This window comes from Glycine soja, chromosome 3 (assembly GCF_004193775.1).
Source record: "Glycine soja cultivar W05 chromosome 3, ASM419377v2, whole genome shotgun sequence".
Taxonomy (NCBI): domain Eukaryota; kingdom Viridiplantae; phylum Streptophyta; class Magnoliopsida; order Fabales; family Fabaceae; genus Glycine; species Glycine soja.
The window spans coordinates 1,083,287-1,110,247 of record NC_041004.1 but is presented as its reverse complement, the minus strand read 5'-3'; the positions used below and the strand labels follow the sequence as shown (position 1 = coordinate 1,110,247).

Genomic DNA, 26,961 nt, shown 5'->3' with positions numbered 1-26,961 from the left:
TTCTTTTTGGTTTTCCATACCTCAGGTAAAGGTTCAACAATCTTATTGCCATTACTTTAATAACTTTAAATACTAATTCTTTTGCCGCTCCCAGATTGAGTTAGATGAGCTGGAAAGTGTTTCCATTCTGTCAATGACCCTTGCATGGGATGAATTTTCCTTCTCTACTTTTCAAGAAGTCCATTATTCGCTTCAAGATTCTCTAGACCAGGTGCCTGACATGCCTTTTTGATATCTTTTCTGCTTTTATTTACCATCATTCCCTGCTTCTATCATTTTTCATGTAATTTGGAATATTTAAAGTTAAATGGTCAATTCTTTTTTGTATCAGTTTTTACACCTTTGTGAATGAAAAAAGGGAATCTTTCATTATGGTTTGGTTGGGCCTTTCTCTTCGTTTCCTATAATCTAGAGGATCCTTATCTTCTTCTTGGGTTCTGAAAAAATAAAAACATCAACTCCCTCCTGTATTTATGCTTGATGTTATTTCCTACGGTGTGGGTTATGTGTCATGTCTGGTCTACGATTGACACATGTAAATCCAAATGCACTAGAGCTGCCCTCAAAAAACTCAATTTGGTAGAAGATAGATCTATTCCAAGCGTATAAGCTCATTTCTTTCCTAATAATATGTAAGTTTTACTTGCAACTAGTTGTTACTTACCTGAATTCCTTGTCCAAAAGTCAATGATGAATGTAACCATGGTTTTCTTGAACTGAGAAGCATATTGGGTCAACATTTTGTCTGAGTTAGTGTGTAAAGCAAAAGAACTAGTTAAGACTGCAGACAACTTCTGTTCATGTTTGAAGCTTGATAGAAACACAGATGTTAGCTATAGTAATATGAGGAAGGCTGCTTCTTGAGAAGATTTGACTGACAACTATTTATTCTGTCCTAAAGCTGTAGATCCTCAGTACAAGGATTTAAGGCATTTTCAGTGGCATTGGGAAAAGGGGGAGCCTGTCATTGTCAGCAATGTGCTTGAATGTACATCTGGTTTAAGCTGGGAACCGCTTGTCATGTGGCGTGCATTACGTCATGTAACTAATACCAAGCATGGCCAACATTTGGCGGAGAAAACAATTGATTGCTTAGATTGGACTGAGGTTTGCTTAATTTCCCAATCTTTAACTTTATTGACCATGGAGAGCTTTTTACACAAATTTCATTCTTCACCTTCATTCTCATGAAGATTATGTTTAATTGTTTAATGTTGGTACTTATTTTAACTGGAACCACTGCAGTTATGGCATTTGGAGAATTATTTAATATTAGCAATTTTTATGTTGTTGAATTTCCTACATGTTTCCTGAATTCAGTAACTCCACCTTTTCTGGATTGAGACTTGAGAGTTATTTCAGTGCATTTAATATTGTCAGTTATTGAATTCCATAGAGTCATCAGAACAGAATGTCCTTGAAATATTTTGTGAAGTACTGAAAAATTACAATTTTTTGGTGGATGGTTCCACTTTAAGAAACAGTTTGTAGATGTTCTGCTATCTGGGTCATAAAGAGATACCGGCCTAAGGTGGAATGTTGGTAAACAAAACACACATTAGGGTGATAATTAGAAATCATTTTTCTGAGTGTAGTTTTTATATTAGTCTCAAATTTTAAGCCCTTGTTTCATGCTTTATGCTGTCTCTCCATCATTCTCAAGAAATATGGCTAGTGTGATCAATTTATCCTGCTACCATCATCATCATATTCATCTTCTTAGTCCTAGGTTTTGCTCCTTATCTTATCATCTTAGAAAATTTTATCTCAATGTTTGGCTGTTTCTTGTCCCTGCCCCATTTTGCTGTTTTTGCTTTGCCTGCCCAGACCTTTCTTGTTGCCCTTGCATCCTTTGGTATGTTTGTCTAGTTCTTAGACTTACAGCATCTAGCTGATGTTGGGTAAAATGTACTTTTTATTTTTTTTAGTTTGTTGAAAATGTTATTTTCGATTTGTACTCATTCTGTTTTTCTGTTTAGTAATCAGACTAGAGTAAATCATATCTGCTTTATTTTACTGATTTAGTAATTCTTTACTGCTTTTACTGGACTTGTTTACTCAGTTGCTGCTGATTTCTGCATTTCTCTTTTGAGGTATTGGTTAAATGCAGGGGGAAATTAATATCCACCAACTTTTTACTGGCTCTACAAATGGTCGTAGGGATTGGCTTGCTTGGCCACAGATATTGAAATTAAAAGATTGGCCTCCTTCTAATTTATTTGAGGAACAATTGCCTGTCATTTGCTGAGTTCATATCTTCCTTACCCTTCAAGGAATATACTGATCCTCACAAAGGTTCTCTTAACCTTGCTGTGAAGTTGCCTAATGGTTCTCTAAAGCCAGACCTGGGGCCAAAAACATATATTGCTTATGGATTTCCTCAGGAGCTTGGACGTGGTGATTCAGTGACTAAGCTCCATTGTGATATGTCTGATGCAGTATGCTCTATTTGCCTATTTCTTTCCTGGGCTGTTATTTTCAAGGATTTCTTCTAAATTATTTGAACTTTTTAAATAGATTTCATATTGGATGGTGTATAGTTTGTAGGATGTATAAAGTGTTGTCTTTGATAAGCCATTGCATTTCTCTGTTCTGTTTCTTATGAGTAGTTTGTGGCTTCAATTCCATGTCAGTTTTTAAGTTCTGTGCATTGTCTTCAATTCATAAACTCTCATTTGATTCTATATTTGACGAGTTATTTCCCTGATTGTTATAATGATTGATTGATAATTAGAAAAACTACTCTTGTTATGATAGTAGAATCATCACATTAGTATGTTTAAGGACTTGAAATGAATGATGCCTTTGGCTTAGAGAAGGCTTTAATTTGCGTATATATACTTATGTCAGTTGCATAGATTTTCCTGATCAAACATTTGTTAGTGTTTTGTATATTTTGCTGTATGTGGCCCTGAGTGCATGCTTATCAATGAAGGAATTGAAGCATTTTTTTTTTAATAATTTGGCTGTTTTAGGTAAATGTGTTGACTCATATTGCTGAAGTGAAACTGGATTCTGATCAACTTACTGTCATTGAGAAGTTGAAGCAAAAGCATCTCGAGCAAGAGAAAAGGGAGCTACTTGGTGATGATCAGGATGGAGAAACTAATGTTGACATGCTTAATAATTCACCTTCTACAATAAATGCTTTGGACAGGCAAAGTAGTGTTGAAGTCATGGAACAAGAAGGTGGATTATGTGATGGGAAAGAAGTTGATCAGTTTCATCAACCGTCTGGTAGTAATGAGGTTGCCATTGCTAATGAGGATGGTATTTCATATGGATCAGAGGTCATAGAGGTTGACAAAGTAAAAATAAATCAAGGTGATTTGTTGTTTGGGGGGGATGCTTCAGATGGTGCTCTCTGGGATATTTTTCGGAGACAGGATGTCCCTAAGTTGCAGGAATATCTGAAGAAGCATTTCAGAGAGTTTAGGCATGTCCATTGCTGTCCTTTAAAGCAGGTAAATTATTAAAATGATTCAGTTATTTGTCTGAGTACTCCTTATCAACCTGAGTCATTTATAACAAATATTTTCACCTTTAGGTTATATTTTTAAATTTTAATATTTGGAGCTTTGCACCCTTATAACATTGACATTCTCCCATTCCCTTATTTTATTCTGATAAAAATTTCATTAAATATGCATGTCATAAAGGATTGGGTGAAGGATCAAGCTGCTAATAAATAGTTATTTAGAAAATAAAAAAAATGTTTCTTTGTTTATTTTATTATGTGGTAATGAGCTTTTCATTAATATGACAATAGATGTCATGCAATTGCAACTGTGTTCGTTCTTTAAACAAAGGCTAGGAATAGCATTATAGTGCAATTACCAGTCCAAAACATTCAATAATTTTTCAAATAAATATGTTTTATAATTTGCAAAGTGAGAGAGTACAACCGGGAAATTGAGTGTATCCGACTAGACCGAGTTTCCCAGTTCTTACTGGTTCAGTGTTGGGTTGATTACATGGCACCGGGTTAGATGCATATCCGATTTGATATGTGACCCGAACCGGTGCTATGCCCGGGTTCCGGTTTAACCGGTTGGACTGGCTGGTCCAGTCTGAGTGTTATAACACTGCACACAAGATCCCTTTGGTCTTGAATCACAGACAGTACACTGCCCACTTACCTTGTACTGAAATTCAACATTTTATTAAAAGAACGAAGACAGCACATTTGAACTCTATTCATGTTACATTAGGTAAAGTTTATGAATTGTTTATACTCTTTTTATTACAGCTCTAACAAAAAAACTAATTCAAATTCAATTTATAATATTTTTTTTTTTGCAGGATGATTGACTTTTGGATGTATAGGTCTTTACGCCTTTATCTTATTCTGCAATGACTCTGTGAGAGAGGAAGAATAAAAGGGAATGGAAGTTTGGAAAATTTTAGACTAGAAGAAAGCCAACTTAGAGTTGAGCTTTTTAAGAACAAATTCTATCTCAAAATCAATTATAAGATGAACAAGATTTTTAAAATTTAAATAACCAAATGGTCTAGATCTAAAAATAAGCTCTATTTCACCTAGATTTTGGGAAATTTAATTCATGTACCATAGAAAAAAGAAGAAAATTATTCATTTGCCAGGTTATTTCTAGTTGTTATGTTTCTCTGTTGTATTTGTCTGAAGTTTGTCCTTGTTATGTTTGTCTCTTGTATTATCAGTTGGATCATGCCAATGAATTATCAAACTCCCTGAAAGAAAGTTCCAATATTAACACTGTTCGGGCATCGCTTATTGTTGAAGAATGCACAAGACTTGGTTTGATGGTGAGATGATCTGATAAATATTACATCTGCACCAATATTAATGCATGATTCTGATTTATTCTTTTGTTTAGTATTTGTGTATTGCTCCTGGATCTAGACCTTCCCCTGTTGCTGTTGCTGCTGCAAGTCACAAATTAATCACATGTATTTCATGCTTCAATGAGCGTTCACTTGCATATCATGCTGTTGGATATGGAAGAGGATCTCACATTCCAGCAGTAGCCATTACATCATCAGGCACTGCAGTTTCCAACCTTCTTCCTGCTGTATGTTTCATTAATATTGCTTGTTTTACATGGATGTCCTTATTTTCATGAATTTATTTTAGGGTAAAATACATTTTTGGTCCCCCTATAATGCTCAATCTGCAATTTTGGTCTCCTAGATACTTTTATTTTTCACTCAATGTTTGACCATGGATAATCAATTAACGGTCAACTAACAGAAGAACCAAAATCGCTGATTTTGAAAAATAGGGGGACTGAATGTCTTGATTTGGAAATAGGGGGACCAAAATTGCGGATTGAGCATTATAGGGGACCAATAGTGTATTTTAGCCTTTATTTTATTTTGAATGTGTGATGATTTATTAATTTCATTCCTGTGACTTGGTTTGTTGTCATTCTGTATGCTGTTGCTAATACATGCATTATTGGAGTTCAATTGGTTGCTTTGCTGGCTCTTTTTTTGCACTTAGTTTTTACTTTTATTTCCATCAACTTGATTTGTAGTTTTCTCTTAGAGTTTAATTCCCCTCAAGGTTTGAATTGTATTTGCTTTTAGAGTTTAATTCAAATCCACTAACTATGATAATAATCTGATCATAAATTATCGATTATGATAAGAGTATTGATTTTTATAATAATTATTTAAAAATCGTATCTAAAATAATTTTTTAGAATAAATAATACATAGTAAATAATTTATGCACTGAAATTTTATAAAAACTTTTTACACTTTTATTTAATTATAAATTATCATATATAATAAGTCTGTTAACTTTTATAATAATTAATTTAATAATTTTTTATATGTCATCATTTCTAGTTAGTTGATTGAAAGTGTAAAAAACTTTTAGATTATTATTTAATCACAAACTGTCATATGTGTGATAAATTTATTGATATTCATGATAATTATTATTAAAGTTATATGATAAATATTTCTAGTTGATTGATAATATAATTTTCTTGCACAAACAATGCACATGCCTATTAATTAACTCAATATTAAATTAATTTACAATTTTTTTTTACATTTGACAGTATATCAAAATAAAACTTATGCTTTTATACAAAAACATGAGATCCTTAATGCACGTTGGTTTTATATTTTGTTATATTGTGTTCATGTATTTTTTTATTTTTTTTTATACAGTGTTCATGTATTCAATATACTTAAAAATGAAACACTTTCATGCATTCAAGTGTACCAAACAAAATTCCAACACTATATTTTGGAGAAATATGGTTTCAATGTGTATTCTTTTTTAAATTTGTAAGAAGAATTTATTACTGTTTATGGTTAATATGGGCTGATATATATTTTTCCTGTAGGGACTGCAACCTAATCTACTAACTACTACTGAACTCTAATGCAGGTCAAGTCTGATCTGGCTAAAAATATCCAATCATTAGAACCAAACTCTAAATGTTATGTCTTGTAATGAGTGATTCTCTTACACTCTAAAGTATAACAATTTTACCTTATAAGGGTTCAATTCAATCAAAGTAAAATGGAGAGCGTTTCCTTAATTATCAAATATGCTTATGTTTTGTAATGTTCTTCTACTAATATGTGGCGAGCTTAATCCAAAGTGATCTTTGTTTTGGAACTATCCAGTTGAATAGCAGCATATTTTCAGCCTTGAACTTTATATTTTATTTGTGACTATTCTTGTTTAAGAGTGGTTTATGAATGTGGTATTGATATTTGATGCACGATAACTGGCCTTCTGTCAGGTAAAGGTTCAACTTCTTATTGCCATTACTTTAATAACTTTAAATACTAATTCTTTAGCCGCTCCCAGATTGAGTTAGATGAGCTGGAAAGTATTTCCATTCTGTCCATGACCCTTGCATGGGATGAATTTTCCTTCTCTACTTTTCAAGAAGCCCATTATTCGCTTCAAGATTCTCTAGACCAGGTGTCTAACATGCCTTTTTGATATCTTTTCTGTTTTGTTGTTTTATTTACCATCATTCCCTGCTTCTATCATTTTTCATGTAATTTGGAATATTTAAAGTTAAATGGTCAATTCTTTTTTGTATCAGTTTTTACACCTTTGTGAATGAAAAAAGGGAATCTTTCATTATGGTTTGGTTGGGCCTTTCTCTTTGTTTCCTATAATCTAGAGGATCCTTATGTTCTTCTTGGGTTCTGAAAAAATAAAAACATCAACTCCCTCCTGTATTTATGCTTGATGCTATTTCCTACGGTGTTGGTTATGTGTCATGTCTGGTCTACTATTGACACACGGAAATCCAAATGCACTAGAGCTGCCCTCAAAAAACTCAATTTGGTAGAAGATAGATCTATTCCAAGCGTATAAGCTCATTTCTTTCCTAATAATATGTAAGTTTTACTTGCAACTAGTTGTTACTTCCCTGAATGCCAATATTTGTTTGACATGTTTCTTTAGTTGATATTTGTCTTTTGCATTTTCTTTTCCTTGGGTCTGGTTAAATGTTAATGCTCAAAGGCTATTTTCGTTATTGTTGTATTTTTTTTTTGTATTATATGCTAATATTTTAAGAGTTAAATACAATGCAGTGCAAACTATATTTGGGCCAAGCCCATATTCTTTCAATAGTCTAATTCTAACTCAATCCATAATAACTCTTTAACATTGTTCCCAAATCCCAAGTTTGAGCATAAATATTAATCATGCCTAGCTTGTTACAAATGAAATAACAGTGTTTTCTGGTCACAACCTTTGTGAACAGATCTGTTAGTTGGTCACTTGCCCTTATGTGGGAGGTAGATATAAGATTTTGTTGAACCTTCTCTCTGATAAAATGACAATTTATATGCTTATTCCTCTCATGAAAAACTGTTGTTGAAAGACAGAAAAACCAATACAACAGACGTTGGAACTGTGTCTTAACTACACAACAAAGTCTGCTTTATACAGTATGATTGCAATAAATATAATTACAGGAGATTTTATTCTTATATACATGATTTGATATGCCTATAAATCACATTCTAATCAAACATGCCTATAATTACAAAGATCCTAATTAAATAAGGGAACAAATCATAAAATATAAAAAGAAGAATAATTCTTAAGAGATCATCTAGGATATTCTAAAAATAGGGGGACTGAAAGTCTTGATTTGGAAGAGGAATAAATTATTCAAGTTTGTTAAGATACAAATAATATTTTTGATCTCTTTAGGTGACTAACAAAATGTGCAGGTTGTGGAGGCAAGTCAAGATTTTGTGCCACTTATTTTGAGGCAACTCAAAATGTGCAGTGGCTTTTAATATTTTAGAAAACTTAATGACCTTGGTTCAAATCCTATTTTGTGTTGTTTTTCTCTATTTTTATGTTCACAAACAACAAAAAGTAGCGTCAACAACAAAAAAGTAATGTACTGGGCTGTGTGAGAAAGCAATAAATACTACTAAAATAATAGTATTCTACGATGCGCATTCAACAACGGTGGTTCCAAAAATGATGTTGTTTTAGAGGCGGTGGCATTATAGTAAATAAGAGATTTATTTCAACTACGTTTTTGTTGAAAACAACGTCATCTGCGCGTTACAAAAACGGGTTTAGTGGACACCGTTGTTGAACTGCATTATCCAAAGACGGGTTTTATAAACACCGTCTTTGAATCTGAAGTAAATTTTCATCTTTTTCCCTAGCATACTTGCACTCTACTCTAGCCCGCATTACCTCACTCATTTTGCGCCCTTAAGCTTGTCTCTCTAAGTTGGTTGCCGTCGTGAAGCACACCAGCACTGTCATGGTTGTCGTCGACGATTATACAGGCCAGATCGTCGACAATTATACACTTCTAGTTTTGAATATATATACCCTAGGGTATTATTGTATACTACTGATGCTGTGTATTTGATACAGAAAATCGAAGAGAAAAATTGGATTCGAGGCCAGCACCTCCAGACAAGGTAAGAGTGGAAGGTAAGCTTAAGTTTTCATATCTCCATTGTGCCTTACAATTGCTTTATTTATACTAATTCCTTGGTAACATAATTTGACATTTTGTGCAAAGGTGTATATCTAAGGAATTATTGGCTAACAATTTATGGGTAAGCTTGTCTCCCTAAGGCAGGACCATCAACCATCTAGCAATTCTTCATTCCAGGTCAGCTTCCTTTCTCCCTTTCTTTCTTATACGTAGTCTTATGGTGTACCCCTGGCTTCTGTATTTGGACCTCTGGTTTGTGTTCTCTGTTAACTGCCCCTTGTTCCTCAGCTTTTGTATCAGTATTCCGTATGGTGGTATAAAAATTAGAACAAAGGGAGCATAATGTTGTTTGTGCTTATTATGTTGTAGTTTTGAATTGTATAATGGTTTTTTTTAAGAGTGTCTATTATGCTAATGAAAAAGGATACGTTCACTGCACATTCAAAATTCATTTATGTTAATCACTAAATATGCATTATAATATTCATAATTAAATTCCTATGCTGTCATATAGTGCTCATCCAAAGTGATGGATGATGCTTTATTTCTAGCTTGGTCTTGGTTAAAAGCTAGAGAGAAAGATTTCAACACTCTTTTTAACCACTGGTCTACCAATCTTTCGGAATCTTTTGGTTAAGTTGGGTTGGGTTTCCTGTATCTTTTGTGGTGGGGTCTTGGTTGGGTTTCTTCTCTTTTTTGGAGGGCGGCACCATAGGTGTCTTGTATTTGTTCATCTTTCATCCGTACCTCAGGTACTGATATGTTTATATTAATACTATATATTTTCTACCTTCCAAAAAAAAATATTCATAATTAAATTGTGCCTAACCACCTGGTATATCATCTGGAAATTGAGTTACAAGATGAAGTGGGGCCAGAATATGTAATGGTAATGGTTAGCAGACAAGTTATTTAGGAGAGACAAGATTCAACAAAGGCTGGAAAAGAGGAAGGGAAAATTAATCACAATGTGGGAGGATGAATTTGTGCGATGTAGCCAGTTTCCTTCTTTGATCCTTAAGGACAAGGCTGTAGCTCCAAGAAAGGGACATGTTAGGACACATGGTTCAGTCATGGAGTAGACAACATAAGAGTTGGTCAGGAAAAAGACAGATCAGGAAGCTGGCTAGCAGGAGTTAGTGAGTAATGATGAGTTGGAACTAGTTAGTTAGACTTGGGCATTGTTGAGAGCAGGCCAGCCAGTCATTGTGAGTGGTGCCCTAACATAAATCAATTCACTTATTATTGATAGATCCTTCACTTAATTTTCTACACTCTTTTTGAAATTTGAAAAGAAGGAATGATTGTTTTCTATCCTCCTCCATTTCCGTCCAACCAAGCACACTGTAAGTGGAATGCATTATTATAACACATCTTTATTTGCCAAAAAGTATTGAGAGTAGGCCATTGTTGAGAGCAGGCCAGCCAGTCATTGTGAGTGGTGCCCTAACATAAATCAATTCACTTATTATTGATAGATCCTTCACTTAATTTTCTACACTCTTTTTGAAATTTGAAAAGAAGGAATGATTGTTTTCTATCCTCCTCCATTTCCGTCCAACCAAGCACACTGTAAGTGGAATGCATTATTATAACACATCTTTATTTGCCAAAAAGTATTAAAAAACTTCGTACCCCATTGCCCAGAGGCTCTTCGCTATGCGAAGGTATGGGGGAGGGATATTGTACGCAGCCTTACCCTTGCATATGCAAAGAGGCTGTTTCCGGATTCGAACCCATGACCAACAAGTCACCAAGGCACAACTTTACTGCTGCACCAGGGCTCGCCCTCTTTATTTGCCAAAAAGTATTGATGCAGAAAAATGACAATATAGTACATACCATACAGCTATATGCAACATCACACATTTGGTTACCAAGGGTAGACAATTCCCAATCTAGTATTCCAATTACTTGATCCTGCAGCAGAATGAAAACTTATCAGGCATAAGAACTGGCTTCTAAGATGCCAATGAATTATTATAAGTCCTAAATGCTAAATGTGTGTCTTGACACTGTCCAAACTCCAGAGTAAACTATACATTGAGAACATAAAGTTCTGTTTTTTTTTTTTTTTTGATCCATAGGAATTGAACTCAGATACAGGAGGGGGGGTATACAACAAGTCACGCACATTGCTCAACCAACTGAACTAGATTCGTTAGTATTTCTGTTTTTAAATTACAGCAGTTATGATACTCTAATTTTGAGCATGACCAGATCAAAATGCTATGCATTAATAGTAGAACAAAGAAAAATACTTTTCAGCCAATGGAACTTTAGGAAAGTGTAAAATCTTATTATATGCACCTGCCATGACTGTTACTTTATGGACATGGGTCAGACACTTTATGGACCTGCCATGACTGTTACTTTCTTCTCCTTGAATGCACGTTTGCAGGGTATGTTCAATTCTTTTTGCATAATATTTATCATGTTTTGATTTGCTTGGCCTTGTATTTCAAATAGTGATGCTAACAAGTCTGAATTTCAACACAAAAAGGCTAAAGATTAGGGATGTTAATAATGTAATGATATAATTGATGAAGTTGGGGGGTGGGGAGCCTTTGTGTCTACAACTTTTTGGCTGCCTGTTTTTTTGTCTGTATTGGATTAGCCTTTGTCTTTTAAAGAATAGCTTGTTTGGGTCAATGTTTGGTGGGGAAGGGGAAGTGAAGGGGCTATCATCCCTCCCCTCATTATTTACTCCCTTTCATTATTTGAGGATTTGGGTGGACAGAAAAATACTGAAATCGTTTAGACTGCGAAGGAGCTAATTTTCTGACATTCCAAGGGAAATATGAAAAATAAAATGTTGCAGAGAAACCAAACCTCTTCCAGCATTCAGGAAAACTTGAAAAGCTCATCTTCTTGCATGACTATGGTCCTCAAAGTAGTCATGCCTATCTCAGGGAACACCAGTTTGTTTACATAAGATGGCATCTTTGTTTGACCACCCCAACTATAGTTGCAAACTTTGTCAACTTTGCCCTTGTTATTTTCTCCACTGTTTTGGGTGCCTATTGGAAACTATCCATTATCCAGCAAAGTTTTGGGTAAAAGACATCTCATTTCAGCCTTCTGTAAACATAAAACAAAGAAACCGAAAGTGTAATTACAGAAGGATGAAATTTCAGTATACATAACCAGTCTTCCTTTTGTGTTTTCTTCAGGGTGACTGTATTTCCTGGGAATCTCACTTTTGGTATCTTAATCATAGCAAAGCTCAAGGCTTACAATCTCTCCTAGAATATGTCAATCTTTCATTTGTCACAGTTAGGAGAATTTGGATTCTGGACCTTTCTAGTGGTTTCTCTAATTTGGATTCTTTCATGTCTTAACTCATTTTCCTAATTGAGAAAAGTTCACCATTGATAAATTTATTTGAAATTTCAAAGTTCCTTTTATGGAGAAGGCTTTTGCTTGGACTGAGGGATTGAATGGAATCAATAGTAGTGATTCTTGCATGATCAAATCTGATGTAGTTATATTTTTAATTTTACATTGTTTGATTGCTAATCTTTTGTAGAATAGCTATGAAGCATGGATACCTCTTTTGTTCAAAGTGTTGCTGTGTTGGGCAAATTCATCTGAGGAAACACCTGTTTTGTCACCTTTAGTCCCAGTTTCATTATTGGGTAGTTCAAAAGGTGAAGACCAGAAGCAGAAAGTTGTTACTAAGCAAGTAAAAGTTCAAGCGGTATTAAAGGCAATAAAACATGTTTGAGAGGCCTTATCACTGATCGTGATTGATTTCTTTTGGTTTTCAAGTTGGTTTTCTTACATTAAGGGCATGCTTGATAAACCTGAAAAGTTATACATTGAATGTATTATGTTTGAAAAAATTCTAATTTTAAGTGTTGACAAGTGCAGCAAAGAAAACCTATAGCATTTTGTATATCAAACATGACAACCAAAGTTTCCTATAACACTGCACTAAATTTTAATTTATTTTATTTTATCTTATTTCCTATTTGTGACTCTTTGATATGTGAAATCACAAGGAGCTCTAACTAATCCAACTCAGGTTAGGTGGACCCATTTAAGGGGATAAAACTTTCCTAGTGCCTAATTTTTCTATTAACAAAGCTCAAACTTAATACCTTATTTAAATGAAACTATTGTCACTTGGAACAATATATGTTAACTTTTGGTGTTATCTTGATAGAGCATCTATTTTATTTAATTTTAACTTGCTAATCACATTTCTAGTATGCATGCTAAAGTGAACATAAGTATTATCACAAGTATGTTCAGCTTAGCCATAACATAAATATTGAAAAATTACAATGTTTTGTTACATTTATGTGGTGCCACTGCCTAGCTACTTGCTAAGAAACTTCTGTGTTTTAACCAACATGTTATTTTGCAGAAAAGTTGGCATCTAATTTTTTAGCCATTGAAATGCCTTCCCTGGTTTGCTGTGGAAAATGCCTTAATTTATGGTTTAAGAAGGATCTGATTAATATCTGACTAGTTGCACATTTTACATACCTTGTTTTCTATGGTATTTTAGAGTCCAAAGAAGGTCAACTTGGTTGCTGCTCTGGTTCGTGGTATGCTTGTTAAAGATGCATTGATGCAGTTGGAATTGACAATAAAACGAGCAGCAAAAACTGTATATCAGGTAGTAACACTAGGTATTTTCATTGTCACCTCATTGGACAAGCTTGCAAAATCTATAATTTTAATTGCTTTCAAAGTTTTCCTCTGTGAATGCATCAGGTTTTGGTAAAAAAAAATAATTTAACTCATTCTTTGCCCCCTCCCCTAGCTCTTTTACTTTTTGTCATTGATCTCAAGGACCAGGTTTTCAATGAGGTTATATAAATTTTTACATGGGACAATGTCATGACAGTGAGTAAGAAGGAATTGCAAATTCATTTCCTTATTATATTTAATTTTCTAATTTCATGATTTTTTCCTACTTATAACACCAATATCAAATACTCTGGGATTCTTGCTCTTCCATGCTTTATGGTGGTATTTAACATAACCATTTTTTGATAATTTAGTATTTTTCTGTACGATTTTATGGTGACAATAACATTTTTTGTTTCATGATTGACATTGGAAGCAAGCTGCGGGATACAATCAAATCTTTTGGCTGTGTGCAGGGAATTCTGATCTCAAATTGTCCACGGCTATGCAGCGAAATTCTTGACAAGTTGAACCACCCTTTTCTACCTGCATTATCTATATGCTTCCTTCCAGGTTTGAAACTCGAATACTACTTTAAAATAAGTAACAGAATGATTAGTATTTATCAATTAGAATAACTGGTAGGAACATTAGGATCTCTTTAGCGATGACAGAGTTCCAATATGTCACATCACAACCTTTTTATCATAGATATCCTTGTTTTATAGATAATGATTTCACAAATTATATTGTCTTGAGCTGGACTATTGCCTTTATTTCCTATTACATTTAATTCTGAAGCTAAAGAGTAGCAAGGATTTTCACGTGGCTCCTTTACTATTTAATTTACTAAATTTGTTAAATATTTCAAACCTGCAAACCAAAACTCACGTTTGTTTGATTACTAATTATTGTCCTAGAGGAGAACTATTCCTGCTTCTTGAGCGGCAACCAACTAAGGTTCTCAAGGAAGATGCCGTGAGGTATATCATCCTACCATTGACAGATCCAGAATTTCTCTTTGATGTTAGAAAAAAATAGTCTAATATTTTATCAGAAGAAAAATAATATAAACTTCATTAAAAGGATATGAGAGAAATTGAAAACAATAAAAATTAAAAGGATAAAAAGATAACATTAGTACTGATTTATTTTCTCTTTCATCTTTTATAATTTTATAATTATCTTATGGTGTAGACATCTATTTTTTTTATGGGGAGAAAAAAATAGTTTAGTATTTTCAAGTATATAATTTTTGCATGTTCAAATTCTTAAGGTTATCTACTCAATAGTAATAAATGTGCAGTGGCTTTAAATAGTTTAGAAAACTTAATGACCTTTGGTTCAAATCTTATTTTGTGTTGTTTTTCTCTATTTTTATATTCACATGTTAACAAACAACAAAAAGTAGCTTAAACCACAAAAAAAGTAATGTATTGGGCTGTGTGAGAAAGCAATAAACAAACATTGGGCAGCGTGTGAGAACAGTAGACAGGTGTAGGACTATGTGAAAGTAGATATAATAGACAGACCAAAGTGTATTGGAAAGTGAGAGAGTACAACTGGGAAATTGAGTGTATCCGACTAGACCGAGTTTCCCATAGGTCTGTGTGAATGACCACTGGGTAGTGTAACGCGTTGTTCGTCGTTATGTCCATCATCGAGACCGCTACTGCACCGCCGTGGGTCTTCGCTGTTTGGCTGCTCCACCGTGACCCACTCTCCACTTTCTTTCTCCACCACGTGGGTTCTTTCCACCATGACCCACTCACCAACTTCTTTCTCCACCACTTGGGTTCTCTCCGCTGTCGGAGATCCCATGAAGCTACCCTCTTCACCACTCTCATCATCCTGGTTGGTCTCACTCCCCCTCGAATGACTCGCCACCCGTTCTACAATGTTTCCCCCTATAGTCTCCTTTGCTTTACTTTTATGCCAAGCCGTTGTTGTCTGCAGGATAATACTATTACCCATTGGTTTTTGTGAATGACCATTGGGTAGTATAGCGCGCTGTTCGCCGTGCTGTCCATCATCAAGACTGCTACTGCACTGCCGTGGGTAGTCGCTGTTTCGCTGCTCCGCTGTGACCCACTCTCCACTTTCTTTCTCCACCGCGTGGATTCTTTCCGCCATGACCCACTCACCAACTGATTTAACTGTTTGTTGATTTATGATTTAACTATTGAATTTGTTATTTGTTTTGGGTTAGGGGTTTTAAGGTTTTCATGTTTTGTTGAGGTGCAGGGGAATTGATGATGTGGTGGTGAGAATGATGTATGGGGAGTAGAACTACCAGGAGGATTGTTGTTGAAGATGACAAGGGAGCTGAAAGAGGAATGTCGAGCTTCAATTCTGAGTTACCCAATTCCAATTCATGGTAAATTTTGTCTTTGCAATAGTTCCTTGATAGGGTTTGCATATGTGGAGAAATCTTGTTCATTTGTTCAATCATTTTCTTTACTTTCTGCTGAATTTTCGTTGTGAATGCTTTGTTTTACTTATTAGTTGCTCACTCGTGTGGTACATAAGATGTTTGTTGTGGTTTTACATTGAGATGTTTTTATTAGCCCTTTAATGATGTTGGATGATACTTAGAATATTTATAACATTTTGATATTTGTGGTTGCTTGGTTTTCTTTATTTATGAATAAGGAATAAAATACTAAAAGGGTGATACTTAGAATTTTTATTTTTTTATTTTTTTTGTCAGCAAAAAAAAAAAAAATATATATATATATATATATATATATATATATATATATATATATATATAAGAAATGAATCTAAGTACCAGAGGTACCGTGATTACAATAAAATCCAGATAAATAGTTCCCAAGACAGACTAGACAGTTGACAGCAGTCTTGTTGGGAACCAAACTAGACAGCTTGGTTATACAACTATCAATACACTATGACTGCTACCCTTGTCTAAAAACAAAAGTCTCTCTAAGGTTAGATGACCACTGATTGTAATGAGATATAAAATCTTTCTCATAGTTTCTGAGCCACGTCCAAAGTAAAAATAGGGAGTCCTCCATCAGTTTGTTTCCGTTGAAAGTCCCACTTGATAATATAATCTTGTTCCTCAGCTGCCATACAGACCATGTAAGAGCCACCCACCAAAACCTCCATCTAGAATATTTATAACATTGTCGTATTTATGAACAGGGTTGAGGATGTTACAAGAGTTTGGGATCCTTGCTGACCAGTGACCAGGGTTGAGGATGTTACCAAGAGTCGAAGACCGTTGCTGCTAGAATGTATGCAGCTTTTCTTTGTAAATGAATTTGAGCTAGTTGTAAGATTGCCACAATAGTTTTCCTAGCTATAGGAATTTGTTGGTTTTGAGCCAATTATAATCTTCCAGGCTGAGAGGTAGTTGATTTGTTGTCTCTTTTGATGTGTAGGTCAAGGTAAAGAGAAACGTTATTAATTAGTATCCTTTTAAGGTAAAAAAAAAAAGGAAGATTTTACGTATAAGCGGAGCTTCACAAAGGTACGTAGCCTTTATGATTTAACTGTTTGTTGGGTTGACTTGGTTTTCTTCAGTTTTGTAGAAGGTACTAAGATGTAGGCATGCTAGATCCTTATTGCTTGACTGTTGACTGTCCAAGCATTCTGGTAATACTGTAAGCCATACTCATTTCAAGCTTTCTGGTAATACTCATTTCATAACGGCACTTAAAATTTTTTCAGTTGGATGGAAAGGCTACTTGTGTTTTACTTATTTCATATGGCTTATACTCATTTCATATGAAATTAACAAATATCTAGAAATTTTGTTAATGAGAGTCCGATGACATTTTAAATCCAATGTACATCATTCCACAGGAGACAAAGCTATTGATATAAGGAGTAAGCACTACACATTGTGCTATGAGGAGCACTTCATGGAACAAGAGAGAATTGCAATAAAATTCCATTCTTAGCATGTAAGTCACTTTTCTGATCCATTCTATGGTAGTATCACATCACAACGTAGTCTATAATACAGATGAATAGGAAAGCAGGTAACTTAATTTCCCATATGCTAGAGAGTTGGAAAATTTAAGGCTGGCTCACCTTTGTCTAGGAAGAAAATGGCATTCTTACTTCTAAGTATGCAAGATGTTATACATAAATAATAACTTCAGAGAAATACCTTTAATATCTCAATGTTTGTTAATTCATTCGCCCTGTCGCTAAGCAATCTTAGCATCTGAATAAACCTCTCTGCGTACAGATTTACCATTAGTTGGAATATGTCGTATCTGCCTTAATTAGAAAATGAATTAGAACAAATAAAACATGTACATAAAGAAACCCTCTACCAATAAACACTTGTTTAGATTAAGTGAAATGTGTAGTTTGACTCAGATAGGCTCAAGCATGGGTTTAGAAGAAATTTCAATTGTTGAAATGTATATTAAGTCGTTCATCTAGTGACAACATAACAAAGTCACAAATTTATGCTGAAGAGGTCATTTAAGTCTGCAATATTGATAAATGAATGATAACAAATTCTCTCCCCAAATCATTTCTAAGAGATTTAAAGAGGATTAGGGGATTGAAAAGCGTAGTATAATTCAGTTTCAGATGGCAAGTTTTCAAAATTTCATGACTCCTGACTGTGTGAACTGTGACTCCATTTTGTATAGTGCGTACTTAAGGTAAGGTTCATAATTTTTTATAATATTTGAAGATGGGGGTGATTCTTTTAATTATTTGTGAAAAAATAAATCAAAAGTCTAAGAAGAGATTACTTTGTCTATCCTAGTAATTATTTGTGAAAAAATATTCTTGTTATAGCCTTTCTCTCAATTCCCTTGCTCAAAATATGAACAAAACAATACTGATGAGTTGTGTAACGTTATAAGTCATCGGTATTTGAATTTTAAAGTTCTTCAGTTTCTTATTAGTTGTTACATGTCTGGAACCGGCATTGTGGGCATAAGGATCAGAAATCTGGTGTAACTAAATTAGAGTATTCTTCATCCATCTAGTTCAGCTTGAAGTTGGAAGTAACTTCCAAAGGCACTAGGGTAGAGACAAATTTGCATCAATGCATGGCATCTAGCATAAGTTCTTCTCTATACAGTTTATTGTTTCGCATCAATGCATGGCATCTAGCACAAGTACTTTTCTATACAATTACTGTGCTGTGTACTCTTTCTCAGTGCATGAAGGCAAAAATTGGAATTTACTGTTTCTTGCTTTATTTCATCTGTAGATGAGGACACCACATCTATAAATTGAAGTTCTTGCAGAGTTATATGCAAACCAATGAGGTTGTGAGGGCCATTGTTATATGAAAGTTGAGGTAAGGATTTTTTGCATATTTCTTTCTGTTCTTTATTTTTTGGGTTTTTCTCATGTGAATTCATGTCCTGGTCTTCAACCTTCGTATATAGTGATTTATTCACCCTCTCCTCCAGTTCTTAGTTTGTTTATTGAAATAGAAGGTGCTACTATCATGTTGGGGTGTTGCATAATCATGAACCAGAACCATGATATAATCCATGAGTGCATGGTCTCCAACATCGTGCAACAACTACAACCATGACATAATCATGTGAATTCCTATCTTGGGCTGTTTTCTCCCTCTATAATTACTTAAGCATAGTATCCTGACCTTTACTTTATGGGATCTGTAGTAGCATTAAAGTTGTAGTGTTCAGAATTTGTGCAGGCTTTCAAGTAGAGGTTTTTTCTTGATCATTGGGGATAGATCACAATAAGTAGATATGAAGTTCATGAAACTTGGAACAAGGCCAGATACTTTCTACAGTGAACAAGCTACCAGGTATTTATTTGATCTTTGGCCCAAGAGTGGTACAAAACCTATTAAAATGAGTATTTTTTAGATATAAGGACTAAAATGTATAGATACAGAGACAAAATAAATAAGGAATTGAGGGGGAATAAATGTTAAATGTGTTCTTTTTTTCTTTTTTCTTTTTTACTTTACAAATCTCCTAAAGCACCATGTACTACGTTATTTCTTCATTTCCATATCTAAACATTCAGAACCTACTCGCAGATGATATGGAGTAGAGAGAGCCGCTAAAATTCCCGACAAAATATAACATTCAAATGGGCATGAGGTGGCTGATTCAGGGTAGCCAGTCAGGGGATTCATTGGTGTTAATTTAAGTATCATTTTAATCATTTTTAGATTTTTAGATTCTTAACAGGGAGTATAGATGTTTTGTGTTTTACATTTTTAGTACAATTAATGTGTAAGTCTGACTGAGTAAGGCTTTGTTTGTTATTGTTCTTGTTGTTGTTTGTCGTGAGTGATCTGTGTTTGGTAGATTGATGAATTTCAGTTGCCTGCTGATCTGTGTAGTTAATGTCATCCGCTAAGATAAATAAAAGTTGTGTTGTTGTGTGTGGTAGAGTAATTGGTGTAAGTGATTTTTGTGGTGAAAGTTTTGTAGCTCTGGCTAGTGTACATACTTTGTTTTAGTTTCTGAATTTTGAAGTGTGACCAGGTGGTTTAAGTGCAACTTGTGTAAGTGATGTTTTGGGGCAAGTGTTCCTGAATTCTAAACGCTAGTTTAGTATTGAGTTTGAGGAATGAATACTGGTTTAAGTGCATGTTTTATGTCTCACCTTGTGCCTGTTTTAAACCATTTATGGACTACTTATTTTGTTCTCCAGACTGTTTAGGTAGGCAGTTGGGACCGAGGCTTCTTGGGAGGGCTGATGATTCAGGGGTAAATAACAGGTTGGTCAATGCTTTATTATTTTGGCTGTCTGTGCAAGATTTACATACAAAACTACTTCATACCAGGATCCTGTTGTAGAGGTAAATTAATTATTACCCTTACATACATAACTATAGTTATTGATTATTATTTTGGTGAAACGTATTTGGCCGCCGTTCATGTTGTAATCATCTTTGAAGGCCAAACTGAACCCTAGCCTTCTCATCTTGTAAGCTTTCTTTTTTCCTATCTCTTTGATTTTTCTATGTGTTTCGTTTTCCCCTCTCTTTGCTGCCTTTGTGGTTGGAGATACAACATGCTTGCAGTGTTCAGTTAGTAGCTTCTGAATTCTGATATTGATCACTTGCAATGTTCACGCTGCCTTGTAGTTTTAGAGATATTTGTTATTATGCATAATTTATTTTTCTTTAAATTCATCAGATCTATCTTCTTTCCCTCACTCCTATGTTGGAAATAGAAGTCCTGTAAAGCTGTTTAATCTGTTTGCATGCTCCTGATTATGAGATGTATACTGAAATTATAACCTAGATTTACTATGAACGTGCTGATATAATCATCTTGAAATTGAAGATGACCATAGCAAGTTGTAATTCATTGTGATCAAGGATCATGTGAATGATTTGAATATTTCCTCTACTTCCAGTGAGCCCTGATTGTCTTCTCCAGCAAAGCTCAACTGTAGAAGATTCAATTTCTTTCAAATTTTCTGATGGTATAACTGAATCAGTTCCATGCTCATACACTGAATTTGCCGAGCGACTGGTGCTGCCGCAGTATAAAAATTTACCTGACACAGAGGTAAGCATCATTCTTTCTTTTCAACATCAGCTTTCAACTTTTTATCATAATTCTTATCTTTGGTTGTTGATGATTAGGACTAATTTTATGACCAATTTTTTTGGTTACTGGTGAAACTCTGGACTACTTTAAGAATTTGAATGACCTGCTAATATAATATGTATTGTAAGACATTTTTCTGAAGGATTTTCTGATCCTTGTTTTATTTTTAACTAATGGAGCAAGTTAAAGAGTTCCATAGAAGAGATGGTTTTGAGGTAGCAAGTGCTGACAAGATGGCTAAGTCATGCATGGTTTATTTTGAAATGCATCTATCCCTAAGGAAAAAAATAATTACAAAAGCTTTTAATGGTAGTTATAGTATCTACAAGGAAACTTTTTGTAACCAGGTCTATTGCCTTTTTGTTTGAGTAACTGGACATGCAGGTACAATAATTGGTAATGAAGATATCGATAGTATTAGGTGGCCTGGTTCTGCATGGAGACGTCTCAAGGTAATCAGATTCTTTTCAAGTCTTTAGATTTAGTCACTTACACATAAAGACTTGTCAATTAGAAGCTCAAACCTAGGATTGGTTTGTTCTATATTTGTTTCTGATTCTGTTTTGCGTTGTACTAGTTCTGAGAATTTCTTAGTAGTTTGATTTTAACTTTACCGAGGAAGCTACTTTGTTGTTGAATTTGTTGTTTTTTTTGGGTTAGGGGTTTTAAGGTTTTCATGTTTTGTTGAGGTGCAGGGGAATTGATGATGTGGTGGTGAGAATGATGTATGGGGAGTAGAACTACCAGGAGGATTGTTGTTGTTGAAGATGACAAGGGAGCTGAAAGAGGAATGCCGAGCTTCAATTCTGAGTTACCCAATTCCAATTCATGGTAAATTTTGTCTTTGCAATAGTTCTTGGATTAGGGTTTGCATATGTGGTGAAATATTGTTCATTTGTTCAATCATTTTTTTTACTTTCTGCTGAATTTTTGTTGTGAATGCTTTGTTTTACTTATTAGTTGCTCACTCGTGTGGTACATAAGATGTTTGTTGTGGTTCTACATTGAGATGTTTTTATTAGCCCTTTAATGATGTTGGATGATACTTAGAATATTTATAACATTGTGATATTTGTGGTTGCTTGGTTTTCTTTATTTATGAATAAGGAATAAAATACTAAAAGGGTGATACTTAGAATATTTATAACATTGTCGTATTTATGAACAGGGTTGAGGATGTTACAAGAGTTTGGGATCCTTGCTGACCAGTGACTAGGGTTGAGGATTTTACCAAGAGTCGAAGACCGTTGCTGCTAGAATGTATGCAGCTTTTCTTTGTAAATGAATTTGAGCTAGTTGTAAGATTGCCACAATAGTTTTCCTAGCTATAGGAATTTGTTGGTTTTGAGCCAATTGATGACAATCATAATCTTCCAGGCTGAGAGGTAGTTGATTTGTTGTCTCTTTTGATGTGTAGGTCAAGGTAAAGAGAAACGTTGTTAATTAGTATCCTTTTAAGGTACAAAAAACAAAGGAAGATTTTATGTATAAGCGGAGCTTCACAAAGGTACGTAGCATTTATGATTTAACTGTTTGTTGGGTTGACTTGGTTTTCTTCAGTTTTGTAGAAGGTACTAAGATGTAGGCATGCTAGATCCTTATTGCTTGATTGTTGACTGTCCAAGCATTCTGGTAATACTGATTTCATATGGCTTATACTCATTTCAAGCTTTCTGGTAATACTCATTTCATAACGGCACTTAAAAAAAATTTCAGTTGGATGAAAAGGCTACTTGTGTTTTACTGATTTCATATGGCTCATACTCAATTGGATGGAAAGGCTACTTAAATTTTTTTGTTTTTCTACTCTACTCTAGGTCCATTCTAGGTTTCTCTTTGAGTCCTAGCTTGTTTTTGTGTGCTTTTCATTGCTTTAATTGTTGAATAATCCTTGAAAATTTGTCCTGTTAAAACTCTATTGGTTTAACTTTCATTTCATTTTTTTTGGTCTTTGGTTATTATTTGTCTCTTTGTTTCCTTGCTTCTAAGTTGTCATATAGGGAATTGGAAAGGAGGATTGATGTCATACCTTGAAGAATTTGAGTCGAGAAGCAAGGGGTCAACCACCTTAAGAGCTATTGGACTAAGAAGCACTCCAAATTGAGTGAAACACCAAAGATAGAATAGCCACCACAATTGAGGACTTTTTTTTTGTAATTTTGTAATTGACAATGCTTTGCTTTCAAATTTTGTAACAAAAAGGTCTTTCATTGGAAGTAAGTTGGGAGCCTCCAATAGGTCACCCTACTTCCATTTGTGTGTAATAATTTTAGGCAATTTTCCCTTAGGATAGTGAGTGTTTTGTTGGGAACCTTAAATAAGGTCATCCAAACACTCTTAGGATCAGCCTAGTTTGTATTTCTTGCACTTTAATTTCTTGCTTACTTTCATAGCTTATTTCCTTTACTCTTCATTGTCAAACCGCCTAGGTAACTTGCCTTTTACCAATTAGTTTTTACCTTATCTTTCACACCTCTTTTAGTGTTTATTTTGGCTAGTTTCAATCATAGTTTCTTTTACCTTTTGTTTTTAAACCCCCAACAAGAAAGAACCATAACTTAGGAACCAACATGAGTCTTCATTCTTCATCTAGTGTTAATGGTGAGGGTTTTACTCCTAAGGACCCCTTGTATAAGATATTAGATGAGTTGATCGAGATCCCTTAATTAGGGTTTAGAAGTATTGACTAATCAGGGTTTAGGTCTAGTTGACTAGTTGGGGTTTAAGGGTATTTGACAAATTTGGGTTTATGGGTATTTCACTAATTAGGGTGATTTGTACTTGACTAATTAGGGTTTTGTGTTCATTGACCAATTAGGGTTTATGACTATTTTAAAAACTTAGGGTTTACAGATACTTCACTAATTAGAGTTTACGGGTATTTTACAACTTAGTGTTTAGGTTTTAGGGGTATTTGAGTAATGAGGGTTTTATGTAGTTGAGTAATTAGGGTTTAGTGTTACTTGACCAATTACCGTTTAGGATTATTTGACAAATTAGGGTTATTTGACTAATTAGAGTTTAGGGTTATATGGCAAATTAGGGTTACTTGACTAATTATAATTTAGGGGTATTTTACAAATAAGGTTTTTTGGTTACTTGACAAATTAGGGTTTAGCGATATTTGACTAATTACGGTTTATGGGTACTTGAGTAGTTAAGGTTTAGGGGTATTTGACAAAGTAGGAAATAGGGATATTTGACTAATAAAGGTTTAGGGGTACTTGACTAATTAGGGTTACTTGACTAAGTAGGATTTAGGGGTATTTGAAAAATTAGATGTTTAGGGTTACTTGAGAAATTGGGGTTTATGTGTGTTTGACTATTTTAGATTTATGTGTACTTGACTAATTAGGGTTTTGTGTTACTTAACTAATTAGGGTTTATGATTATTTGACAAATTAGACTTTAGGGTTACTTTGCTAGTTATGGTTTAGGGGTATTTCAAAGATAAGGGTTTAGGATTACTTGACTGATTGAGTTTTAATGGGTATTTGACAAATTAGGGTTCAGGGTTTCTTTACAAATAAGCTTTTAGTGGTATTTGACTAATTATGATTTATTGTACTTGACTTATTAGGGTTTAGTGTTACTTGACCAATTAGGGTTTAGGGTTATTTGAAAAGATAGGGTTGCTTGACTAATTGGGTTTAGGGGTATTTGACAAATAAGGGTTTAGGGGTATTTGACTAATGAGGGTTTATGGGTAGTTGAGTAATTAGGGTTTAGTGTTACTTGGCCAATTAGGGTTTATGGATATTTGACAAATTAGGGTTACTTGACTAATTAGGGTTTATGGGTATTTGAAAATTAAGATTTAGGGTTACTTGACAATTTGGGGTTTAGGTGTATGTGACTAATTAAGATTTATAGGTACTTGACTAATTAAGGTTTAGTGGTACTTGACTAATTAGGGTGTAGGGTTATTTGATAAATTAGAATATTGTGTTACTTGACCAATTAGGGTTTAGTGTTATTTGACAATTTAGTGTTATTTGATTTATTAGGGTTTAGGAGTATTTGAAAATTTAGGATTCACGGGTTACTTGACACATTGGGGTTTATGGGTACTTGACTAATTAGGGTTTAGTGTTACTTGATTGCTTAGGGTTTAGGGTTATTTTACAAATTAGGGATACAGTTACTTGACTAATTAGGGTTTATCTATATTTGACAGATCATGGTTTAGGTTTACTTTACTAATTGGGGTTTAAGTGTGTTTGGTAAATTAGGGTTTAGGGGTATTTGAGTAATTATGGTTTATGTGTATTTGACTAATTAGGGTTTAGTGTTACTTGACCAATTAGGGTTTATAATTATTTTAAAACTTAGGGTTTATGGATACTTCACTAATTAGGGTTTAGGGGTATTTGACAAATTTGTGTTTAGTGTTACTTGAGCAATTAGGGTTTATGTTTATTTGACAAATTAGATTTTAGGGTTATTTTGCTAGTTATGTTTTAGGGGTATTTGAAAGATAAGGGTTTAGGATTACTTGACTGATTGGGGTTTAATGGGTATTTGACAAATTAGGTTTTAGGGTTTCTTTACAAATAAACTTTAGAGGTATTTGACTAATTAGGGTTTATTGTACTCGACTTATTAGAGTTTAGTGTTACTTGACCATTTAGGGTTTAGGGTTATTTGAAAAAATAGGGTTGCTTGACTAATTGGGTTTAGGGATATTTGAAAAATAAGGGTTTAGGGTTACTTGACAAATTTGGATTTAGGGGTATTTGACTAATGAGGGTTTATAGGTAGTTGAGTAATTAGGGTTTAGTGTTACTTGGCCAATTAGGGTTTAGGGGTATTTGACAAATTATGGTTACTTGACTAATTAGGGTTTATGGGTATTTGAGGAGAAAATGACTTTTATCTTGTTAGTGGCCTGCACAAAATTGCAGGAATGAGGAGAAAATGAGTTTGTTGCAGTACCAAATACCTTAAATACTTCTTCCTCATTACCTAGCCACCAAGTCAATTTCCCTTCCTTGACATCAATCAATGTTCCTCTTGTGTTGAGGAAGAGTTGTCCCAAAATAATTGGTGTGACTTCATTCTCCTCTATATCCAGAATCATAAAGTCCAAAGGGAAAATGAATTTTCTGACCTTGATCAGTAAGTCTTCCAATATCCCTTGTGGGAAGCAAAGAGTCCTATTTGCAAGCGGAGAGTCCTATTATTATTATTATTATTCTTGTTGTTGTTGTTGTATTATGAAAGAAAACTGAACAACATTGAAAAACAGTAATTTTGTACCCATCGTCATCATTTATTTGCCGAGTAAAATCAAGTAATACCCAGAAAAATATCTTGGAATGAGTAAAGATACCAAGTACTAATCCAAATCCAAATAGTCAAATACATAGAGTTTAGTTCAAATGCAAACAAATTGATCAAAAAAGTAAAGATGATAATATCAGTCACATATCAAGATGATCAAAAAAACTTGAAAGATGGAGCTAGCCTCATTATTTGAAAACATTGAAATTATCCATTTGTTTCCTATAGTTGTATTAACTTTCTCTTTTAGTCCGTATAGTTTAAAACATCTCATTTTGGTCCCTATAGTTGCAATTCTTTACCTTTTTGGTCTTCACTATCAAGTATCCATTTACATAGTTTGAAACGAATGTGGCATGGCTCATTTAATCCACCTTCATCTCAAAGGTGTTAGGTGACTTTAGACAACAAGGAGAAAAAGGTGATTGCAAATATAGGGCATAGAATCATGGATTCAGTTTCTCATTTATTTTTTTGGCTAGCGCTTGTAGTCTACATGGGTGGACTTTGAGAAAGACACATTGATTCATTTTCTCTCTCTTCTT

At 34.1% G+C, this 26,961-nt stretch overlaps 1 protein-coding gene and 1 pseudogene across 1 annotated transcript; both read left to right on the top strand.

The window, feature by feature from the left end:
* Positions 1-156: 156 nt before the first annotated feature.
* LOC114405615 lies at positions 157-22,595 on the top strand (annotated as a pseudogene).
* Positions 11,278-14,106, top strand: LOC114405614. Its single transcript, XM_028368065.1, has 5 exons — positions 11,278-11,344; positions 11,764-11,936; positions 12,472-12,642; positions 13,459-13,569; positions 14,020-14,106. The coding sequence occupies exons 1-5, from the start codon at positions 11,278-11,280 to the stop codon at positions 14,104-14,106; spliced, it is 609 nt and encodes a 202-aa protein (XP_028223866.1).
* Positions 22,596-26,961: the final 4,366 nt, after the last annotated feature.

Excerpts from the sequence above, each read along its gene's own strand:
- LOC114405614 (XM_028368065.1), top strand. The coding sequence starts at position 11,278 with ATGGGTCAGACACTTTATGGACCTGCCATGACTGTTACTTTCTTCTCC. Across the intron at positions 11,937-12,471 it reads ACTTTGTCAACTTTGCCCTT|AATAGCTATGAAGCATGGAT; the intron begins GTTATTTTCTCC and ends AATCTTTTGTAG. Across the intron at positions 12,643-13,458 it reads AGCAAGTAAAAGTTCAAGCG|AGTCCAAAGAAGGTCAACTT; the intron begins GTATTAAAGGCA and ends ATGGTATTTTAG.